Genomic DNA, 24,529 nt, shown 5'->3' with positions numbered 1-24,529 from the left:
TGATGGCAGAATTGAACACCATGCAAGGAACGATTTGAACATTTGGATAGATTTCATTCATTATCAGCAGAATTAAACAATTTACTTCTGAAGTTCTTGGAATTCATTTTGCAAAGCTCAATGCACTTTCAGCTCCAGAATAACATGTCAAAGAAACATCTGTGGCTATATATACTGCATCACATGAGGAAAAGAGCTTGCTGCTTCTTTCAGGGTAAACCACTGCTTTTATGAATGCAGAGAATTTCATAGCATCAAATTGCATCTACACAAGATAATTTCTCAATTAAGAACTCTGTTATCCATATAAAAACTAATATTTTAGGAAAACAGGGTATTACTAAGCAAGCATCTTATGATGTGGAACTATATGCTTGTATATACTTCACAGATTTAAGAACGCATGAGTAGTGAAACCAAATAAAAGTATTTTTCAGTCAATAGCACATAGGAACACCTTAGGAATGTCTTGTGTTTAACCGAGGTAATTTAAGCACTTTCCAAAGGAAGAGTTTTCTGGTATTAATGCTAGATTACAAAAAAACCCTAAGCAATATTTTCATTCAGATTGTGGTTTTCAAGTTGTAATTGCTTTATACAAAATCCACTCTAGTGTTATCACTCAATATCATCTTCACTGCTGTACATCTGAAGATAATTTTGCAATAAAACTTAATTGATAGAGCTTATTTTTCACTAATCTCCTAATATAGAAAAATGAAAAAGTACTAACAGTATGTATTATAAGCTATGACCCTCACAGTGCAGGATATTTCTAGTTTATCAAACTAAAATAGATCCATTTTACGGCATCAAATATTTTATATACTTTAATAATGTAGAGACTTTTTCCCCAAATAGGAAGTAAATGGAAAATTCTCTTAATAAAGGAAAATGTGGAGAGCAAAAGTCATTCACAAAGAGGATAAGCAGAACATCTCATCTCATAACATTACTGGTTTGTGCCCCACTGACCATTAGTGCAAAATTTCAAAACATTTCAGTTATGGAAATCAGTAAGTCTGCCATCAGTGACATCTATTAAGAAGTTAAATTCAGTGATTTTATAATTATAAACTGAACTCCTTCTGATGTACTGCATAAACTGGACTCTGAACATAACTTCTAAAAAATTAAAACATTGTGGATTATTTTATATTCCCTTTGGGCAAGTTAGACATGGTATCAGTCCTAACACTTCTCATCAATTAAGTAAGCAGTTCTAGTGATTACATAGAATATCAGAAGAGAAAATAAAGCATCAGACATTTGTAGATGACAACTGGCATTTTGAATTCACAAGGCTTTTTCTTGAACTTCAGTACACCTTAAAGACAATGCTTCCAGAGGAGAGAATTCCCCAGGTACCAGCCAGCCATTAAGCCAGGCATCATAAGAAATGTCCTGTAATCCTGAGACCTGGGGTCACACTGAGATCCAGCCACTGCAGCACTGTGTTCCTGAACAGAGTGGGTAACTTCTGTCTTGTGAAATAAATGGTCTGCAGAGCCAGGGAGCTACATTTGGCTCAATTTGTCTGCTTGCCCCAGACTTTGTTCCCAGTTCTACTATAAAAAATCTGCTGGAATGGACAATTTGACACTTTGAACACCTGGGTGCTGCTCTGCGATCTTTGTAGGCTGAAATGAGATAAACCTAAACTGTAAAACTGAGATTATCTCTCTACTCCTGCAGTGAGACTTTGAACTTTTCTTCCTCCCCAAATCAGCCACTTTCCCACACCATTTCTGTATTGGTCTCTTGCAGAAGGATCCAAATGTATTGATTACTCAGACATGACTCAAAACAACATAGAGAATCAAGGAAAATGCTCCTACTATTTGGGATGTCTATATAGGATTTAAGATACCACCTTTCCTGATCATTCAGGACTTCTGTAAGACAGAAAAGATACTCATCATAACCACAAACATCTTTCCAGATCTGCACCAGCCTCATTTTTCTGAACCTCTGAGACTAATCTAGCTTGGTGCTGTCTTCTCACCTCTTTTTTTTCCCCCTTTTCAAATTTAACATCACTGTACTTTTGTCTATCAACAGAATAAGTATATTATCATTGTTTCTGTCTCTCAAGAGGATTACATGGATGCACAAATGAGAGCCTATGATATTAAAGAGAAAGACCACATTGCCATCAAACTGGCAAAAAAATTGCAGCAACTTCACTTGTCAAAATGCAAGTATGGACTTATTTTTGCATTTAAATATCTCTCATACTGTCATGTAATGATGGAAAAGTTTTCTAAACACAGTCATCAGCTTGCCAAGATAAATGCAGATGTATCAGTCAGAATTAGTGAATGTAAAAGGCTGAAAGATTTGCGCTTTGTCTTCTGCCAACCAAGACACAATCCTCCAGACCAAATCAGCCTCTGCATTTTTTGGCAGCCAAGTCATAACAAGGCCAAAGTAATACTAAACTATTGATGAGGGTTTTAAGTTTAAATATCAAAGTGGTATATATGCAGAAGAACTGTTGACATTTGAATTTCAGCAACAGGCATTTTTTAGGCATTTCAAGCTCTGTAAAACCTGACATTTCAGTGTTCATATACAAAACCTGCTATGATACAAAACAACACCTCTTCACCAATACTTTGTCATTTAAAACTTTCGTCTTTGTTATATAGTCACATAGTAACATTTCAGAACATATTATTGCCTAGAAACCTGTCATCCTTATGTAAATAGGAAAAATCTGCTGTATATTAATTATGACTTTTTCTAGTGATCACTTTCAGTCTCCTTGTTTCCAGTAGTCAGGTTTTCATCCCCTTTATTATTCATGGAGAAGTCTGGCATGTAAAATATAGTACCTGTATGCAATGTTTTGATGAAGCACACCAGAGAAAATGAAATTAAATGAACTGGACTACCCCAAAAAGAAAAACAACACAGGTGAAATACAACTGTTCAGTGTATTATTTTCATGACATATAGGAACTAACCTGTACAGCTCCTCAATTATTCCATAATGTATAATGTCTGTATCCCCAACCTTTTAACAGCTGGGATTGAAATGTTTTGACATGATGATCTCTAGGTGGAAATACTGAAAGCATTAAAATATAGATATAAATAGGTGATAATGAAGAACAAAATGTGTACCATTTTCTTGCAGTCATAGTTTGCAAATTAACAAGCTGCTATTGATTTTTCTTTGAGGTCAATAACAGCATTTATTGATCCACGAAGTTAATACTCACTGAGGTCAATATTATATCTCAGGGGTCAACATATCTGGATTCTGACTTCTATTTCCTGTCCATATATAAATATTATATAGACAAAATGGGAAAATTTCATCTTTGGAGATAAAGCACTATATTTGACTGGATACAAACTCCCCAGAACATTAAAACTTAAGAACAGAGTCTACCTGGATCATTTTCAGACAGCTCTCAAACACTTAAAATCTAGAAGTGCTGTCTTCATGAACTGTATCTTCAGCCCTGAACTTAACATCTCCCAAGTACAGAATGGTCATTCATTGTGCTATTTCCCCACGGCAAAAATGAAACCATTTTAGAGACTACTCAATATCAAGGGACATCAACATATTTTACCAAACTAAACTAAAAGTAATTAAAAATAATAGCTGAATAACAGTTGTGGTAGTTTTGATTATGGTTATTCCCCATACCTTCCCAGCGTGATCTCAGGAAAAATCAAGAGAAACTTTCCTGCTGCCTTCAGTGAACTCTGGATTGGGCCCTTGTAAAATCATGCCAAGTTTTCTACTGTAGTTTGTTACCCAAGCATTAACATGTCTGAAGAAAAACTAGAAGTGAGCAATTAGTCTCCTGATAAATTTCTCTGACAAATGTCAATGAAGCAGTAGTACACTTATGGAAAATGACGGGGAAGGTAATAAATTTCAGAAATGCCAAGCTCATACAGGGATTTTTACATCTCCACTGCAACAAATGGTCAATAGCATAACATCTCAAAATATTAGCTTTGTAAGGAATTGCAATTGTGTGAAGAGATACTATTAAACTTACAGCACAAAGGAGGCACATTGTGGCAAGCATTTAAATTGGCTATAAATTATACTCCATAACTTTAATAATATTCATCACATTTGCAGAACTTTACAATTCAGAAACTTTCTATCATTATGCAAAGCAGAAAATGTTATTTTATGCATGAATAAGCTGTAACAGAAAAACTGATAGTCCACAAGTTGTACAGAACTAAAACTGTTAATACACCAACTCCTGAGATCTGTAGTAGGACTGAGTAAAATACAGGTAATCTGGCTTTTGGCACTAGGACTTCTGTTTGAATGCTTTGGCAAGCAAAGAGTCAGCAAAACAATAGACCATAGAAAGCTATTTTCATGTTTAATTTACTATTTTACCTTTCTGTATCAAAATTTCGTTCAAATTTCATAAATTTGCAAGGCATATATTTAAAATACTCATTTGTTACCAAAATATAGTAGTCCCACACAAAATATACACATAATGGTGCAAGTGTGCTGGGCAGAGCATCACAGATGAATAAAAGGTTCTGTTACAAATGGTCTAAGATTTTTAAATGTTTTAAGAAACATGATCATGTAAATAATTATCCATGTATTTAACAGGAAAATGGAGTAAAGTAATAAGCATTGTTCTTTAAAAACATACAGAAATATATGACTGATTTAATTTACAGGTAAAAAACTACAGGCAATCTTCTTTTGAACCACTAGTTAAAATTACTTTCTTAATCAAACGTTCACTCTTTGGTTTTGCATAGCTACTTAAACATGGGAGTTTCCACCAAAAGAAAAGAAAACTTTTCAAACTCAGTTTTGTCCCTCTGTGTGGTCAGGAGGACCACCATATATTTCTTTAAGAGCTACACAGGTTATGGCATATTCTTCTTTGTTTCGTGATTTATTTTAATTTTGAGTTTGAAGAAACTTTCTTGGAAAAAGGAGATGACAAGCAGTATTTTGTTGTTTTAATAGCTGAATAAAATAATTTTTAAAATGTCATCAACATAGGGAAAATACCAAAGTTTATTCAAGCATATTTTACATTTACAAGTGATGAATTTATTCCACAAATTCAGTGTCATTTCCATTTCTGTGGGCCAGGTTTTAAAAGCATTTCTAAATGACCTTAAAATGTTAAAATTAACATTTATTAATGTTTATTTTGTTTATTCTGTTATACAGTAAATACCTAGTCTAGTTCATAACATACTTATAAAGTTTTGCTGGAATACTTGTTGTATAGAACATTTTATGGATATGCAATAAAAAACCCTTCCTTTGAATTACTACCATTTGAGCAATACTCTGACTTGCCATTTTAAACTCATTTGAGAAAATATCATTGTTTCTAGACTGGATTTAAAATACATCCTCTCCATAAAACTGAAAGCAGTTAATTAAAAATATAAAATAATGAAAATAATTAATGTGATCTCTGTTTCATTCTTAACAATTCTATACCTCCTATTTCACTACTGAAAAATAGGGCACTAAAACAGAAAAATCACTTACATATGGAGTAAAGCAAATACAATAATTCTCAGAAAGTTTCTCAAGATGGCATTCCAGCCAATTATTACAGTAGGCAAGTGCCAAAATATTCAACACATGGAAATCTTACAGCACTCAACTATAAAAATCAGATTAATACTTTCAAGACATCTGTAATGAAAACACAGAATTATTGCATCCCTGTGAATCACAAAAAATGAAAACCTAAACAATACTCTCATTTCAACTGTTTTGCATGTTGGCTCCCTAGATCCTGCAAGGGAGCTAAACAGAAGCCAAAACTCAAACACATGAACACTTAAAAACTTCAGTTTTACAGAGTCACAGACTCCATAAAATATGGGAAAATTCACCCCAGTAGACACCAGCCAAGTAGATGCAAGAGATTACCTTTGCAGCATGTTTATCTTTGCAACATATGCAATGTAAATTGAAGAATTTATTTCACAAAAATGCAAACCACAACAGTTATCTACTCCTGATCCCTCGATTTGGAGATAATCAGACAGAGCTCAACCTCCCTGATGGAAACAAACTCTTATCTTGCAAATCTTTTTGGAAAGGTACTAAGCAAAACAGAGAGAGTGACCAGTGAGAGATTGACCTGAAGTTGTGTCAGGAGATATTAGAAAAAGGTTTTTCCCCCAGAGGGTGGCTGGGCACTGGAACAGCTCCCCAGGGCAGTGGTCACAGCACCAAGTCTGACAGAGTTCAAGAAGTGCTTGGACAATGCACACAGGCACGTGGTGTGATTCTTGGGGTTGTCCTGTGCAGGCCAGGAATTGGGCTTGATGAACTTTATGATTCTTATGGATGCCTTCCAACTCAGCATTTTCTACAGCTCTGATTCTTCCCCAGCATGCACATCGATGTGTCAATCAATGTGCATGTGCCCAGACTCACTTGCAATTTAATATGTAAATATTTATGCTCTGCCAATGAATATGCTCTGCCAATGAATATGCTCTGCCAAATGGGCATGTTTATAACCATGACAGTTTATTACATCTGTTAGGATTAGGCCAAGAATATAACATTCCATATCAAAATTTACATTTACAATTTTGGAGATAGTGAAATACAAGGTAAAAGAGAAACTGGCAGAAAAAGCACCACAATGTGACAGACAGCTGATACTTGGAATGAGGAGCAAGGAAAAAGTTGACAACATATGGAAGGGAAACAAAATCACAGAAGACAACAAAAAGGTTCTCTTGAACCAAGAAAAGATTCAGAGAAACAAGTATGTACAGATGTGCATTAGTGGCCTGTGACTCACGTAAAATAGTGAATTTGTATTCTCAAAACCATAAACTACAATTTTGTTGGTCTACAGTTCCTCACAACAACAAGTAGCCAATAACCAGAAGTATTTTCTCAAAATAATACCAAACCAGCTCAAAGAAACTCACAGTGCTAGTTCGTACTGCCAGTTCAGAGAGATGAGTGGTACTGCACATCAGCAGTTCCACTCACACTGACAGGATGAAATCAAGCCAGTCAGTAAACAGCTTCCAACATGGAACTCCTGAGTCTAAAGTTTTGATTTAAAAATAGAGACTTGGATGGTCGGCAGTACTTGCACAAATTAGAGGTCATGTCCTCATCTGACACACATTACACAAGCTGACATTTCAACTGGAACTGGACTAAGGTTCCACAATGTTCAGCACTTCTCAAACCTGACTGCTTGCTCATGCAACACATGGATAATTTTTTGGACCATAAATATCAGTATTTACAGAACAAAAATAAACTCTATCAGCAGTATAATAAAATCATTATCATACAGCAGTATGGTCTGACTTTAACTGTATGAAGAAATACTCAGATAAGGTGCTCTTCCATCATTTCATAGTGTGATAGAATGATGTTTTTCAATTCTGTGCTTGTATATCCTCTTCAGGACAGTAGTTTGGGCTCCCCCTCCCTGCCCATATTTCCACCACCCCCCCCCCCAAAAAAAAAAAAAAAGAAAAGTATTTGTGTTACTGTAACTCTTTAGTCCTAAGATGTTCTACCATGAAAACCTTTTTTATACTGGCTTCACTAGAAAAGCGTGCTCAGTACAGAAATATTTTTTTAATGTTAAACTTCATTCTTTAGTGCACTTGGAGGAAAACAATGTTAGCCTATCAGGAAGCAAAGGTAGAAAGCTTCAAGAAATATAAAAAAAAAAAATCTGCAAAACACAGGTGAGCTTTGTCAAGTCTAAACTCATCAACTTTTCTTCTTGATGCAAGTTGTAATATAAAGAGTCTTTGCCAAGCAAGACCTCATGCTGTGCAAATTCAGCAATGCCTATGTAGCAAAAAATCTGTTAAAAACTATTGAAAACCAGGTTGTTTACTTAAATACCAAAAATTCCAATTCACCAAAGTATCTTTTTATCAAAACATACAGCTGATGTTCTGTGGAGAATAAACTCGGCAAATGAAGTCATTAAATTAGCAGTGTATTAATATATTTGAAGGTCAAAAGTGGACTTGCAATTCCATTCAGCTGTGCTCTTTCAAAAGTTGCAACAGACTGACTGTCACTGCCAAGTCAGTATCACTTGGAATCAATTCCTTTCACTTGGTGAAAGTTCAAGAGGACTGCTAGTGGTATATGGCATGGGAGGGAGAGAATAAATCATAAGTAAATGGGAGCAGTGTTTAGGGACAACACATCAGAATTTGAGTTCTACCCATTAAAGATTAACCAGCAGTTCCCAACTATCTGAAACTTTTCAGACAAGTTTTCTACAACTCATTTTCCTCAGGGAGAATATGCAACCTGATCAAGAGATCTTCTCAGGCCTATACAAGTTGAACATTTACTTGCTATAAGCTTGACTGGACATTTTTTGTCCACCTGTTGAAATGGATTTTCTGGACAAGCTATGTTAGATGAAATTCTGACATCTCTTGGAGACACCTAAGCACAGTGGCTGGGAGGGTTAACAGATAACAAAAGAGAATATAAACATATATATGGAGGACAGACAACTGGTGGCCTTTTCCATTATCTCTTTCTCAAACCAAGGTGGTTTGGAGAGTTTACTGACAATGCTAGTAACAACAGATACTGCTCAAAACATCTTTTTATTTTTATCCTTCTTTCTTTTATTTGCCTTACCTGCTCAGAACCAGACAACAAACTCTGAAATGTTATCACAGAGGGGAAAGCTCCCTGAGGCTAAATAATTTCAAAATTGAAAGAAACAGGTAGTGTAAGTTCAGACCAAAAACTAGCCATATACCTTGACCTGAAATCCTCACATTCTTATTAGGACAAAAAAAAAGTCTTCAAAAGCTTTACTACAGACTTAGGAATAAGCTACAATGAATTCATTCATCAATAAACACCATCTTATATGAATAAATACATGAAAGAAAGAGGGTCAGCACCAAAAAAAAAAACTATGCTGAAATACTGTTATCTCTGATTCAGTTAGAGGTTATTTCCTGTACAACAGTCTACGCAGTAGAGGTGGTCCAATAGAGGGCCTGTAAAAAAATGTTTTAATGTTATCTTCTGAGTTCAGCTTATAATTCAGATAATCACAGTTATTCTATGACAAATGCAAGGTATTTGTGAAAACATATACACATTTTAGCCTGTGTGATTATTTGTCTGGCATACACATGGGAAGTACTTAAAGTTTCGGATAACTGAAAAACAATGTTTTCATCATTCTAGCATGGAATAACTCGTAAAACTATGTTTCTATTACATATAATAACACATCTTTATAAGGTTATTGCTATGTTTGCTCATCCAAAAATCAGTCTTACACAAACTTGAACTGGATGTGAATTCTTAACAAGACTGAAGTTGTCCCATGACATGTGGTACAATAATGAATTCCTGCACGTGTAAAATAACCTGTGACTTCTTCCAAAACAGAGGGCAAAAAGGTGAAAATTTGGATCACTACTTTTTCCTGCTGTAACTTAGCAAATCTGTACTACTGAGCAGATTTGACATTCCTTATTTGCTGCATTAATGATATAATCCCAAACCTACTGAGGTGAAAGATAAGCCCTCTTTTTATTGGAAATCCAGTTGAAAGGTGCTGAATACCAAAAGATAATCTTTTAACAGAACTGGTCTTACAACTCTATAAAGTGTTTCCTCACCTCTTCAAAAAAAGTAGTTGGAAAGGGATTTTTTTGGTAGCAGTTAGAGGGCAGTACTCTCAATTAATGAAAATGCACAATTTCCTTACTTCATGGTAAGTACTTTATGTATTTATAAATATAAGAAAATACCAAAACAATCTATATCCTGCATTTGAAACAACACATGGAAATGCAGAGGGCCAAGGAGCAGAGGGAACAGACTTTAAAACCACTATTCAATGCTGGGTGAGTTACTGGATAAACTTTTCATGACCACAAAGGTGCAAGACCCATATTGCTGCTGAATCAAATCCTTGCCAGAGCTAAGGAAAATTGGGATGGTGGCAGAATTTGAATTAATATGCAAAAGAGTATCTGAATAGAGAGAAAGGGTATTAAAGAGCTAGAACTGGGAAGGTCAGAGCTGGGAAGGATGGTCAGAGAGAGGGCCAGGAGGGAGGAGGTAGCAATAGGGAGCAGCTCCGTGACTGGACAAGCAAGGAACCAGCAGGAAATATTCAAACTGAAGCTGTAAAAAGCCCTTCCCTGGTATCAAAAACTGCATAGTAAAGCACTAAGGAATGGAAACTGAGTAGTTTGGTCTCTCCATGCCCTCTCAATGCTGCTTCTGACTGTTTATTACAAAGCAGCAGCACAACCCAAACATGATTCCCCCCATGACCGTGCAGCTGGGATACTCCTGAGGCCTGACATCCCCAGAAACAAAAATCTCTCCCTATTTCTTCCTCCTCACCACTTTAAAGCCCAGACTATGAAGAAGGGCAGAGGGCTTAGAGATGTAGGAATGCAATATGCCACTTCAAAATGAATTTCTGAAACAATAAACAGATTTTAATAGAAATCAGCCAGAAAAGAAAAAAATTATATATGAAACATGAAATACTACTGCTAGCAGAAGAAACAGGGATCATGAAAAAGCTCTCTCTGATGGTGACTGGAAACTGCATAAAAACTCATTTCACTTTAGAAACTTTGGATTAAGATTTCAGTAGAAAGATATTCTGGCATATCAAAGAAACACCTGAGGAGGAGATATTGGTATATACTCCAGAACTCAGAAGCCCTCTTTCTCTAATGAAAGGTTTTACACACAGTATCCACATATACATGTATGAATAATTCATTAGAGATGAAATAGGTAGATATTAAGTGTAAATATCTAGGACAGGAATAGTCTTTTTTATTTAAAGCAAGGGACACTAGAAGCAAGGTCCTGATTTTCAAAACTTGGTTTCCATTTCCATACTCTTAGTTATTTGTAGCTCAAATGTAATCAGAATATGCACACACCTGAAGACAGAACAGGGGTGTGAAGGTTCAAGAGATATTAACTAATTCAGGAAAATTACTAAGTATACAAAATTACAAAGGAGAAAGAGCAACCTTTCCACTAGTCTTATTTAGCCCTATATGTATGAACATTAGGATCTGGTATTTTGTTAAATTAACATTGGATGTTAGAGCCACTTGAAGTTTTTTTAAGCTGAGCAAACATTTTTAAAGTTCTATTGTACCTGTAAACTCCATCTCTTGCAACCATAATGGAATGGAAACAGTTTGGTCAATATACTTATTTTAATTGTAATGGTTTCACATGTTGTGACAGTTCTGGTGCGCATCTCATTTATGACACCTGACCAGCACAACCACACCATGAAATATGGAAGGAGAGGGTCCTTCACAGCAGCTGCTCACGAGAGTCAGATTGTTCCATCAGTAAAAGAGTGAGAAATCCAAATCTGTGGCATGCTGCTGTGGACAATGTGCTTGTACATCAAATTCCATTACTCGTGTGTGGCAGGACACCTCTTGAGTTCTGTTAAAACAGTCCCCTTCTCATGCTAAAATCATTGACCTTGAAGACTCCTGCCTTCAGAAGCACCTAATAAACATTTGTTAATATACTTTCACTGCTCTGTTCACTGCACTTTCACTCAGTGCTGCATCCAGATAAGACAATAATTAATATTATTTCATAAATGTAGGGGTGCATTAGTTTTAAGTTGGTTTATTCCTGTACCCCCCATTCTGTTTATGGTTCTGCCCGGGCTCTCTCTCTCTCCCTCTTCTTGATTGACCCGTCAGTTACACTTTTATCTCTTCTAAGACCTCCCTGGCTGCCTGTCCGTTATTCAGTGTCCATTCCTTTCCATCTAGAAACTTCTGGCTTGGACACTGAGTGATTGGTCCGAAGGTCAGGGTTCAACCCTCAGTTTATTCCCACTGGAGATCCAAGATGTTTGTTACGCGTTATTCCCTCCTCTCAAAAATTTAGATTGGTTAATGTATCCTGTTTATAAAACCTTGCCGGGCAAGCATTTTTGTCCGCGCCCGACGCTCCTTCAATAAACACCTCCCTTTTCCCTGTCAGCGCGGTCCTGTCTTTCTCCTGCGAGACGCAGCCCGACTACTCTGCAAACAGCTCCGGGAATTCTCGCTCTCCTAAAGGCATCTCGCCTTAAGCACTCTCCCCAGGAAGTCTCTCCGCGGGAGAGTGCCCTTCCCGCTTCGGTACTGCCGGCGGCACTGCCCGCAGCAGCCGGGGACCCAGAGGCAGTCGTAGCCGCTGCTGGTTGGCGCCCAATGTGGGGCAATCCGACACCACTGCGGACCCTACGACAGAGAACCCCGGAGCCGACGGACGCGATCCGTTGGACTACCAGAAAGTTTCTCGCGAGTCGTTAACCTACCCCGTGGGATAGCGGACCCACGCAAACACACACCTTAGTCTAAAGAGATTCCTATTTGCTTTTCAGCAAGCAGGGTGCCAACACTTTGAGATGGGTCTAACCCTCTGCCTGTAGGCCACCACAACATTACATTATGGATTTATGGCTCAGTCCAGAAAAGGAGGTTTGACTGTAGGTCATTACAACAGGTGAAAGCCACTGAAATTTGCTTGGATCCCTTAGTAACAAGAATTAGTCATGTCAAACAAGGGTGGAAAATAAGCTGTTCTGTCTCTTGCTGAGAGATATTTCTCCTTTACCTGTTTCAGAGTTACATATTCCTGAGATTCCCAATGGGTAAGGAGGATTGAAAGAAATAATAATTTTAGAGCAAAGTCAACTCAAGTTTCTCTTGTATATGGAACAGAAGAATTTTTCTTCCTTTGATTTCTTGACTTTTAAAATACCATGTTTACATGCTACAAAATGGGTATAAAAATAGAAGCCAAGACAAAATTTTAAAGATTAAGTACAAAAAATAGATACATTATCTAAAAACTCTCGTAGTAGCACAGATATTTCAGAGAGATTCAGAGCCACGGCATAATATCCAATAATCAGCACTCATAGAGGGAAGCCCAACACTTCTCAAATTACTGAAAGCTATAGAAATATCTAAGGGTGATGAAGGAAAAAAAGTAAATATTTGCAACATAGTTTTCCCCTGAAATCCTGGACAGCATTCAATGGTTGGATCTTTCTCTCGCTTATATTGTCCTGAGACAAGGTGAAACCTACATTATATAAACACCACTTTTTTTTTTTTTTTTTCCCCCTGGGAAATAGCTGGCACTTGAGAAGAACTTAGTGAAAGCAACTGAACTGCAGAGCACAATGGTCCTCTACAGCAAGGTGTGCTCCTCTCCTTGACAGTGTTTTACATTTCCATGCCAATTTTATCACCAAAGATGAATGAAGCATTTTAAAATATTCCTCATTCAAAATATTCCTGTCTGAGCAAACATATCAAAGTCAATAAAGAAGGGTATACCTTATTATGCTACATTCTGCAGACAAAATAAGGAAGCTCTAGAATTCATTTTGGTACTGTGGAAATCTGAGCATGGGGAATAGAATTAAGACCCCTCAAAACCAGGAAGAATTTTGTGATTATTAGGATTAATTTGGTGAGCTCCCTTTTTTACTGAAAACAGCAATTTTTATGCATTCTTAAAATCTTTCTCATTCTGAGGCTAAGTGGCCTGAAATTAGAAAATTGAGTTGCAGACCTAAAAATAATGTGTGGTATTGGAAATACCTACTTACAAGGCTGTAAATTTGTCTTTTTCTCAGGAGGAAAGCAGATTATAACATAAACACAGAAAAATAACAACAAGAAATATTCTTTAAAACAGTGGTTTGAATTTAAAAAGCAGATGAGCGCACTTTGCAGTGTTATAAAGCCATTATAAAAAACTTCCCCTTCTTGGTACAAACAATGGAGACCTTTGAGATTCAAACAGCTGATGGTTTTTCTTTATGTCTTGAGAGATTTCTGTCCTGTTTTCACCATAAAATTCAGGCAAATTAAAAGCAAATGCTCTGATTAACTCCCAGGTGCACTAAATCAGCTTCTGAAACACCTGTTAAATTTTCAACATACCCCTACAAATGCTTAGAATAAATTTCTTCTGCTTACAGTGGGCCTTAAGTACTCCAGAACTGGTTGCCAGATACTGAAGGCTTTGTGTAGTCCTTCAGGAGGTTTCTGCATAGATTTAAACATCCTCAGCATCAACAAATGACAGCAGTCAAGCTATGAAAGCCTGACAGTGCTGGGCTGCCTTAGAGATGGTGACATAAGTGGCATCCTGTTCAGACACCACTGAAGTCATGAATCAATGACACCGCTCAAAGAAGGAATCAGACCTTCCAACAGATCTCAGCTTGTATGAGCAACTGTACATAAGATGAAAGGGCTTATCAATTTAAGAGATGCAAACAGGAAAAAAGCTTCTAATTTATCATGGTAAGTTTCAGGAATTGTAATGTGAAATTGCATAAAATTAGTTATGTGATGTCAGATTAATCCCTAGATGATCACAGGGGCAGGTTAAAATAGTATATGTATTTTTGCTGATTAAGGTAATAAAAAAGACCCAAATGTGAGTTATTCCAGTGGTGAAAATCATCCAGCTTCATTACAGTATGCAACGTACGTATCCATAATTGTGAAAAGACACCACATAAATAAAGCAGAATAGATACTTAAGGGTTGTCACATCCACCTCACAGAATCACAGAATGGCTGAGGTGAAAAGGGACTTGAGATCACCTTGTCCGACACTCTGCCCCAGGGTCACCCAGAGTCAAGACTTATTTTGAGGATCTTCTGAGATGAAGAGTTGACAATCACTGTGAGCTACCTGTTTCACTGTTTGACCACTACCACAGTAAAAAAGTTTCATGTTCTGATGGAATTTCACAGGTTCTAATCCGTGCCTCTTGTCCTGTCACTGGATATTACTGAGAGGAGTCTGGCTCCCTCCTCTTCATTCCAGCCCATCAGCTATTTGTACACACTGATAAAGTCCTCCAGAGCCTTCTCTTCTCCACACTGAGCACTGTTTGCTTCTCAGCCTCTCCTCACATGAAAGATGCTCCAGTCCCTTCATTCTGTCCATGGTCCTTTCCTGGACTCACTGCAGTAAGTCAATGCCTTTCTTGTTCAGGGAAGCTCATACCTAGAAACAGCACTACAGAAGTGGCCTCACCAGTGACGTGTAGAGAAGCTCCTCATACAATAGAAGTAATAAAAAAAGGCAAGATATGGTTTGAGGAGTCTGCTCAAAGAAGAACTGAAAATGTTTTATTTTATTGGGAGACCTCAACACAGAGCAACCAAAAATAATTCCAAAAGTAAGTTCTTTCATTGCACTGGATTATTCTAAATTCTCTTATACCTAGAATCATTGTGGTCCATGCCAGGATTAAAATAATTCATCAGTTTATAAAAAAATCTTTGGGAACAAAATCTACATCACAATGAAGTCAACGTTTCTAAATGTTTCATCATCTTGAAATTAAATAATATTAAGAAATCATATAATATCACTTTACTCCTAGTCTTCACAGAGTTTTAGGAGCAAGAATTATACACCTCTCTCTCTCTTTCTCTCTCTGTGCATGAGATAAAAAGTAGAGACGGACACAAAGATGGGGTGAATTAGTGACTCTATGGAATTCAATGCAGTTTCACCTGGTTTTGATACTGAAAGACACCGTTTCCATATAAATATACATTTGCACTCCAACCATATTTCTTAGAAATCACCATGGAGATATGCAACCGAAGTTAACATGATCATCATCTCCATAAAACAAATTCCACATGGAGTAAAAAAGGATATAAGACATCTCCTCCACAAAAGGATCAGTCTGAATTTTTATATACTGCTTCTTTGTAAAAGATCCAGGCTAAAGTAAAGCAGATCAGGAACCATTTTTGACAAGTTTAAAATAGTCCTTCTAAAAACAAGTTATTGACCATTTATAGAAAATCTAAAGGAAAGCAAATTTAATTGCTATCATATGCCTGTCTATATAATGTGCCATCCTCTGGCACAAAAGAATTAATGCTCCTTGTCCCCTCCAAATTCTGCACTGTATGTTCCATACATCCATTTCTTTATTATGCACAGCACTAAGCCCAGAATAATTAAAATGTAGGCACTAGAGTAATGCCATCTATTTAGCATAGCCATATTTAACTCTATAAGGGTTTAACTCAATCTACCTCTTATAAGGTTTGAATTCTAAAAAAATATTCTGGATATGCATCAATTAATCAGGACTCTGCCAGAAAATTATTCATGGCTCAAACATATATTTTCTGAAACTTTCTTCAACTTCGCACAAGCTTTATTTAAGGGGATTAGACTTTGAAGGCTTAACTATTGCTGGTTTAAAAAAAATCCACTACAAATTGCTAAAACTTAGGAAAAAACGTTTTGAAAATATAAACAGAAAAGTTGTAGTCAATTAAAAACACCACTAATTCAATAACTGCGCTGCAATTTAGCCTTCTCCATTAATTTTATTCCATCTGTATATTTAGGGATGTGATTTGTTTACTTCTTTCATTGCACAGAAACAGCTGCATAATCAGTCACTAAACTGATTGCAAGAAGATTGAGTTGATAACCTTTTTATATATCAAGTGTAGTTAATATCTTATACATTTACTAAAATGAAATTTTTTACATATATGAATGAAAGTAAAAGACAAAAACAACTGGAGTCTGCAGTGTGTGCTAGCAATCATTGCGGGTGGGTAAACTGACAACATGTAACTGCATATTAAGACAAATGTAGAATTTAGACGAAGTATTCCATCTCTTTTCAGATGTATACTTTTAAACCTCAGGAACTGTTTTCAGTAGATGTCATGCCTTTTAACTTGAAAAAAGATAAGCGCAAATAAGCTCCCAATTGTCTCCCCAATATGTAAACCACATCTCGGGCTGCTGTCTCTGTTTCGCCTTTGAAGTTTCCCTGAAATGTCATGTGTTGTGAAGACTGCTGTGCATAAGCAAGACAATTTGCTCACTCTCAGAATTCTTACCGGTTTCCACTGCTATTTGGTATCCAGCCTCTAGTCTCCGAGATGACCTTTCCAGCCTCTCTGTGTTATCGAGCAGATGTGCCCTCTGAAAAAGAAAAGGGAAGAGAGAGGAAAAAAAAAATCAGGCAGCAGCCTACAATGTTCTCTCCCCCTTTTTAATTGTGCTTTCATATTCCAAAACATAAAAATATCCACGTATATTTTATGGAACTGTCTGTTACAAGGACCACTGGAAGGGGCAGGTTCTATGATCAGTCATAATTATATGTACCAATCATTTTTGTTTTGAAACATGGAATATGTGCTTCACTCCTCTTACATGAACCCACAAATCAGAATGCAACTATTACATGGGAAACCTGTCTGAAGAGCATTTCCAAAATAGATTTCTCTGTGACACATGCATGCAAGCACCCATGATTTCTATTCAACTACAGTTTGATGAAACCATCACTTTAAATGCAAGTGATAGTTTTTAATATGAACTTAATTTTCAGCACAGGATATATTTCCTTTATGTGTACTACTCAAGTGAGGTGATAAAAACAACAAGCTATTCATACAGAATACTGAACAGCATGAATATTCTTCAGACTGTTTGATGTAAAAAGATGTAGAAACAAAACACTGGTTTCTTGATTTACATCTCTTATGCCTAAATATATGTGAATATATAAATAAGATACACAGATGCAGGTATAAAATATTTTTTTCCCCAGAAGCCATTTGCCCATTATAATGTAACATAACATATTTATAACATATTTGCTATATATAACAATAAACTGTGGTAAAAATGCATCTTTCAATGCATTTTTACTTGGGGAGTCCATAATGGTGAAAAAGCAAAATTACTATTTTCATCAGCTTTTCCTCCATCCAAAACACCAACATTTCACCATGTAAGCTCATTTCCTTTGAAAATTTGATCCTGGACTAGCTCTAATCAAGTCATCAAAAAATATAAGCCACCCCCTCTCCCTCCCAGTAATCACACACACCTTTCCAAAAACCACACTCCTTTACCCAAAAACCACATTTTGGATATTTGTCAAAAAATATTCCCTACAACTTTGCCTTGTTGACAGATGTCATTTTAAAATGGAAGAAATGCTTTCTAATAATAATAAAAAAAGGAGGTGCCATACATATTATCTGAGTGGCTGTCTACCGAAACGATCTACCTTGCTCTAATGAGCCCCTATGGATCTTGGGAGATGCAAGCTGTATTGACATGCACACTTAAGCTAATACACCTAGACCAGTGCCTCCAAGCTCTAGCAGCCAGGGATGCTGACAGAATATCTCGCTTCTATCTTCAAAGAAAGGAAGTGATTAGTATGTTATCATTACCATTCAAAACGTGATTTCCCTATTCCCTCCCGGCATAGGTGACACATCTCTGAGATGCGGCCAGACGATCGAGGCAGCTAAAGCCACATCAAAGCTTGCCTTGAATTTTTTTTCTTTTTTTTTTTTTCCCCCCTCTCTTTTTCTTTTTTTGGAAATCATTAAAACAATGCATTTAGATCAGCATAGATAGGACCCAATGTGAAGGTCAGGAAAGCTGCAATAACAGTCTATAATAATTAATAGACTTGTCTAATACACAGTGGATAGGTTAAGAGAAAATTGCAAAAAAGGCTTTTACATTCATGGGGGGCAGGCCACCAAGAAAAAAATAATCAGCACAAGCACTTAATAAAATTTAAAACCACAAGCTACAATGCTTTAATTGAAATCATGACAGCAAGCTAGACTGGTACATGTTCTTAGTACTCATGGTCAATCTAGATAATTAGTGTTAATTTTGCTTAATTATTTTTAAAAAGGCATTTTTTCATAACATCTGCTGGTTCCTCTTCATTGCCCATTAGAAATAAAAAAATAGTATGGTGCCTCTCTCGAAATAGTACCCCTCCAAATAATACTGAACTAGTGTTAAGTATTTTAAACTTTGTAAAAACCCTCTGAAACCTAACACTCATATAGATGTCTCTCAAGAAAGAAAAGTAGAAGGGGAAGAAGGTGGGAGGTGTGGGGCACAAAAAGAAGCAGTTTAGAGGGTAAGAATCCTAAAAGTTAGAGAGGAGATACTTTAAAAACCACCAAAGGCTGGGAGTGAGCACAAGGAGTAGAACACTGATCACAGAACAGATGTACAGGGTTGTACACGGGAAATGAAAACACCACCCTGAGAGGGGGAAATAATCAGATTTCACATCACAAGGTGAAAGAGCTACCCAAAAAAGAATTAGCATTTGACTGTATATTTTTCTATACCATTTAAGCCATATTTAAATAAAATAAATTACCATCCCAGTTCAGTCTTACTGCGAGCAATTAGCAAACTAAAGCCCTGTGAACTCAGTGCTAACACTAACTCACAGCCATTTCTTAACTTGATTTCAGAGCCTTTCCACCCAACGCATTCTATAATGAAACCTAATTTTATTATAAAGGGTGGTGTCATTTACATTGTTTGGATTTGGAGGCACCCTGTCCTTTGGACATGAAATCAATGCCCTGTAGCAGCAGCTGATGCTCTCAACTGCTTCCCACCCCTCCCCAAATTCCTTCTCCCACAGTATCCCCTGCACCCTGCGAGGAGGGTAGCGAGGTGATTCAGTCTGTCTTGCAGCTTCAGAAACGGCTTCTATCTGGAGTTATATAAGGAAGTTTTGCAAAGTGGCATGCTATCACTAGAGATTTAGTCATTCCATGTGGGCTGGATTCAAACTGAGATCTCAGGAGCTCAAAAGACAGAGCGACACAGCCTCCATGGAAGCCCGTGTACGGCAAGTGCGCGAGAATAGAGCCTTGTAATGAGAGGAAGCACAGGTTTTATTAACAAACAGTATGGCAAACCACAATTTCTTTTAAGATCACTTCATACCTCCTTAGGAGAACTATAATTGGGGATGCCTTGATGTTTCACTCTGTGACGAGTCAAGAATTATGCCTGAGTCACTGTACTAGCCTTCATTTAAACTTTAATGTGCATTTTGCATTGGGTATAAAAACACCATTGCATTTACAACCTATCCAACACAGAGTGGGTACTTACATGCAGAGAACAGTAAGCAAACAATTGGGTTTTAAATTATTTTTCTGTCTACCATCACGATTTTGTACAAGACAAAGTAAAAAATCCCCTTATTTAGTTTATTTTCTGCTGCTTCCACCATATGCAGAGAGGAAAAAGTATCTTATGAGGCTAGCAAGGAAAAGCAAAAAAAAAAAAAAGAAGAAAATTACAAGAAGCAATGTCAATTATTTTTAGGTGGCTAACACAAAGGATTTATAAAATCCAAAAGGTATAACTGAGTTCAGTATAGCTCCCAAGTTGCAGCCCTTTGCAATAACACTCTGAATATTCTTACTTGTCTTCATAGCTATTTCAAAAAGAAAAGCAGATAAGCAGCAGCTTTGCTCTTTACGTATAATTAAATTTTCAGAGTGAGTTTAAAAATTAGGAATCTTTATAAAACTATAATCTTATGTTTGCAAACGAAAATGATCCTACTACACTGTTTGCAAAAGCACAGGAGCAGACATGCAGGTGCTGTTAAAGGGATGAGAAAATGAACCTTGTTCTGAAAAACCTCAGAAATCAGGCTATACAAACCCTTGCAACAATACTGTCATCTGTTTAAATACTGGGACTATTGGGGAGGGGAGCTCAGCAGTGGTGGGAAGGCTTTCATGTGGTTACATGTTTATTTTATTTAATTTTTTTTGTTAACTCTTTTACTCTGTAGCTTTTGCATATTAATATCAGCTCTATGAGAAGAGGGGGAAAATAAAGCATTCAGGGAACTAGTGAAGAATCTTTGTATCAGAAATACCTACCTGGTTTTAAGAATTCTCTGTAATTGTCCTTAATCTGGTTACTTTACAAGTCTTTGTCCTCACCAGTTCTAAAACTCACAAATCCTTTCCTGCAGAGTCCAGTATGTATTACTGATACATTACTGGGGACACATGTTCCACAAAGAAGATACCAGACAAATAAGTGATGTTGAAATACTTGTGCTTCTAAATATATTTATTCAAATACTTCACTGGTCCAAGCTTTCTGTATGAAAGCCGTCAGAAATCTGACCTGTAAGTAAACTTGACTTTACTCAGCCCTTCTTTTCAGTGGCTACTAGGACATAATGAAAAATAGCAGTTCAAATACCTGCTTTGCTACAACAGTAAGTAAAAGCAGAAATTAATTTCAGAAAATATACTGAAACATTTGAGAAACTGACCATTAAAACAGGCTTCTTTCTAAATATTTATGAGTCATTTTATAACTGGAAGAAAGGTGTTCTGGAATACTGATCTCTAGTGTTACACCTACAGATCTACAGCACTCACAAATAAATAATAAATATTGATATGTGTGTAGGTCTCTCTACCTCTACTGCATTTTCAGTGGGTGTACAATACCCAGTATAATACATAAGCTATTTAAATACCTCACACCCAGCTCAAAACACTGTGAAATACTGTGTAATTTTTAAAATGTTTCAGCAAAGGTTTATACCAAAGCAATGCTTTCACTTTCAATACCAGTGTATAAATGTACTTTCCCTATCAAAGATTTTGTGATGCAAACATGATTATTACTGTACCTGATTTGATCATGGTATTCTTGGAGAGATCAAATAATAGAGTTTTTTTCCCACCCTTCTTTTTCTAGTGCCTTTTAAAAAAATTCCACTATCAAAGAATGTTAATTTCTAAGGATTGATCTAGAGATTCCTATGTAAGTATACAATTATTAGGGAAAAAGAGGCACAACAGTGAATATTTTAAAGCAATGTAATCAATATTTTTGCTTTGTGTAGATTTCCCTGCAACAATGAACAAAAAGATCTACTTCAGATTTAGAAACTCAGCTTTAAAGGGAAAGCTAGACAACAAAAAGCAAGAAAGTACTCACCTCTTCACGTAATTTTATCAACTGCAACATGAACGCACAAAAAAGATAAAAAGGAAAGAAATGGCAGGAAAGAAAGATCAGTTGTGTGACAGGATACAGAATTAACATTGACAATTTATCTGTTTACATGTTTAGCATTTAAAAATCACAGACAAACACATTAAAAGAACCTAAACATAGACTACATGCAGAGTTTTTTGAACGAATAAAGATCACTTTCTCACACTGTCACATTAAACAAAGAGAATAGTGTGAAATTCTCTTTTAAACCACATCTAAGACACCATCATGAAATAAAGGGGAATGACTTCATAGAAGTCTATATTATAAAGAAAAAAACAAGTTTACTATTCCTCTCTTCGAAGATTGTACAGCTGAAGTGGTTTTGTATATACAAGTTTTCAGAATGTTTTCTGTATATTTTAGTTGTGACAACTGATTTCTTATTTTACTAGCAGATCTAACTTATTAATAGATGACTGCATCTTTATAGCATGTATTTCAGTATTTCAATTTTTATATACCTGAGTTCTACTGTACTATATTATTTAATTTTATTAGTGAACTTCATACTGAGGGTTTCTTCTAGGTAAAAAAAATGAAGCAGCTTAGTTAAATGTCTCAGAACTATGATTTATTGAATAGCATATTTAAAAATAGACAAAGGAATAGGGAACAACATGAAACATATTTCCCTCAGAAAAGACCCATTCCACGTTCTTGATCCAGACCACTATACAGTGTATATATATATACACAAATAGGGTGTGTGTATGCTTATATACATATAAATTTATATTTATTGATTTATGCTCATAAATCAACACAACCTAACACTAACACTATATTGCTCTGGCAGCTTTACTATAAAACTAAATAAAACCCCAGCCTGATTATCAAGCTATGTTGTAATATACTCACCCCTTAAAGACATAGATAAATTGTACTGGAACAAAATGCATAATTACTCACAACAAATATCTGCACAAGAACGGCCCTTTATAAAAAAAAATTACAGTTCTCTCACAGACTCCAGTTTGAAATTACAACACTACACAATTATCTCAGTTTATGCTGATACTTCACCTACAGTTTCATAACACTAATTTTCAACACGTGTAAGCTGAGAATGTTTACTACTAATAAAGTCTCACCAGCATGAAGGAAACAAAAGAACCTCCATTATTCTCTATTGTCTCATATGGCTCTTCTAAAACAGAAGGTTTGCCTCACCCCGTTACCAAAAGGGACAAGAGCTGTAATGAGGTGTAATTAGGGGGGCTCCTACACCACCCCAACTTGAACTGGGCCAGCTCTTCTGCACCCAGCTAAGGGAACTTTGCTACAATTTGGAATAAAGAAAACAGCACTGCTGGGCAAACCAGCGCTTAAATCCAAGTGCTTGGCCTATCATAAATTGGTCTTTCTCCAGCTCTTCCCCCCCTTTTTCCCCCAAAAAGGCAAACATTAAGGCTCTTTAGAAAGAGACGATCTGGGAGTTGATCACATAGCTATCTTTTCTTTCTGAGGCCACCATTCTTCAGTTGACTATGATACTTAAAGGGCCAAAGTTTAAAACGACTCTCCCGCAATAGAGCCCGTCCGGGCATGCCACCCTGCTATAATCAATGAGAGTTTTAAAATGCTGCACATTTGCTTTTTCAATAGGTCCCAAACAAAAATGTTCTATCTTGTTTGTGCTGCATGGCTGAATTTAAGCTCTGCATGGGATTTGCAGCTAAGCTAAGTAATGGGAGAGGGTTGGGTTTTTTTAACATTGGCTGAAAGATATTCATTCAAATTAACAAAAGATGTATTTTTCCCCCATTTAACAATGCTCTTGATGAAAATGTGTAACCCTTACATTTCTATTTTGAAACATTATTTTTATTATCCTCACTCCTGAACTGTAAACAGCGTTAAGCCATGCACAGCCACCATTTTAGGTTATGATAATCAGAGTATTTTTGAAACAAAGGGGTTTTTTATTTTTTTGCAATACAGAATTTGATACAAGAGGTAATCTGTTCCTTTGTAGGCTAAAAAAAAAAAAAATCTGGTTTACGCTGGTTTGAACCAGTGGAATCTCTTGTGGCTAAGCCTTCTGCTGTGACTAAAATCAAAACTGCACCACAGAGAGCGAGGGATGAGATGGGATGTGAGTGTGTGTGTGTGCACGCACGCGTGTGGCCGCGAGGCTCGTCACGTGGCACAAAACTACCGAATTTTTTTTTAAAAAAGCTGATAACGCCACCGCCGTCTCTGTCCGCATATAGATAACGAATAAATGCTGAACTCTATTAAACGCCCTTTACACATTATCGTGGGTCGAACACACAATTTTCTGAACTTATGATGACAGTCTATTTATTTTGCTATAAACCCTCGGCATGTAACGAACAGATTTGTGTCTGGTAATGATCTGCTCTGCCAGGGCTATATGAAATGATACCGACCTTCTTTAGATCTTGGCGAATTAAATTGACCAACTTCACCCCCTGGTCTGTAGCTGAAGTTTGACACACTTTATGCACAGCAAGCCCAAATCTAATATTATCACAACTTTGTAGTCGGAAATTAAGTAGACACAAAATATTTGTTCACCATGAATCACGTATAGAATGTATGGGTATACGGATATGCAGTTTAACCCAA

The 24,529-nt window shown here is 36.5% G+C and overlaps 1 protein-coding gene across 4 annotated transcripts in view; it reads right to left on the bottom strand.

The window, feature by feature from the left end:
- Positions 1-24,529, bottom strand: part of VTI1A (vesicle transport through interaction with t-SNAREs 1A) — a 256,745-nt gene that overhangs the window by 178,346 nt on the left and 53,870 nt on the right. For 2 of the 4 annotated variants that reach the window (XM_064431322.1, XM_064431320.1), the window contains exons 5-6: positions 21,875-21,895; positions 16,942-17,026 (exon numbers count right to left, since the gene is read on the bottom strand). In XM_064431322.1, coding sequence (XP_064287392.1) covers positions 16,942-17,026; positions 21,875-21,895 — 106 coding nt within the window. The remainder of the gene's footprint in view (positions 1-16,941; positions 17,027-21,874; positions 21,896-24,529) is intronic. The other 2 variants (XM_064431323.1, XM_064431321.1) reach the window with 1 other exon arrangement.

This window comes from Passer domesticus, chromosome 8 (assembly GCF_036417665.1).
Source record: "Passer domesticus isolate bPasDom1 chromosome 8, bPasDom1.hap1, whole genome shotgun sequence".
Classification (NCBI taxonomy): domain Eukaryota; kingdom Metazoa; phylum Chordata; class Aves; order Passeriformes; family Passeridae; genus Passer; species Passer domesticus.
The sequence above is the reverse complement of the archived record's forward strand: the minus strand, read 5'-3'. Positions and strand labels throughout refer to the sequence as shown.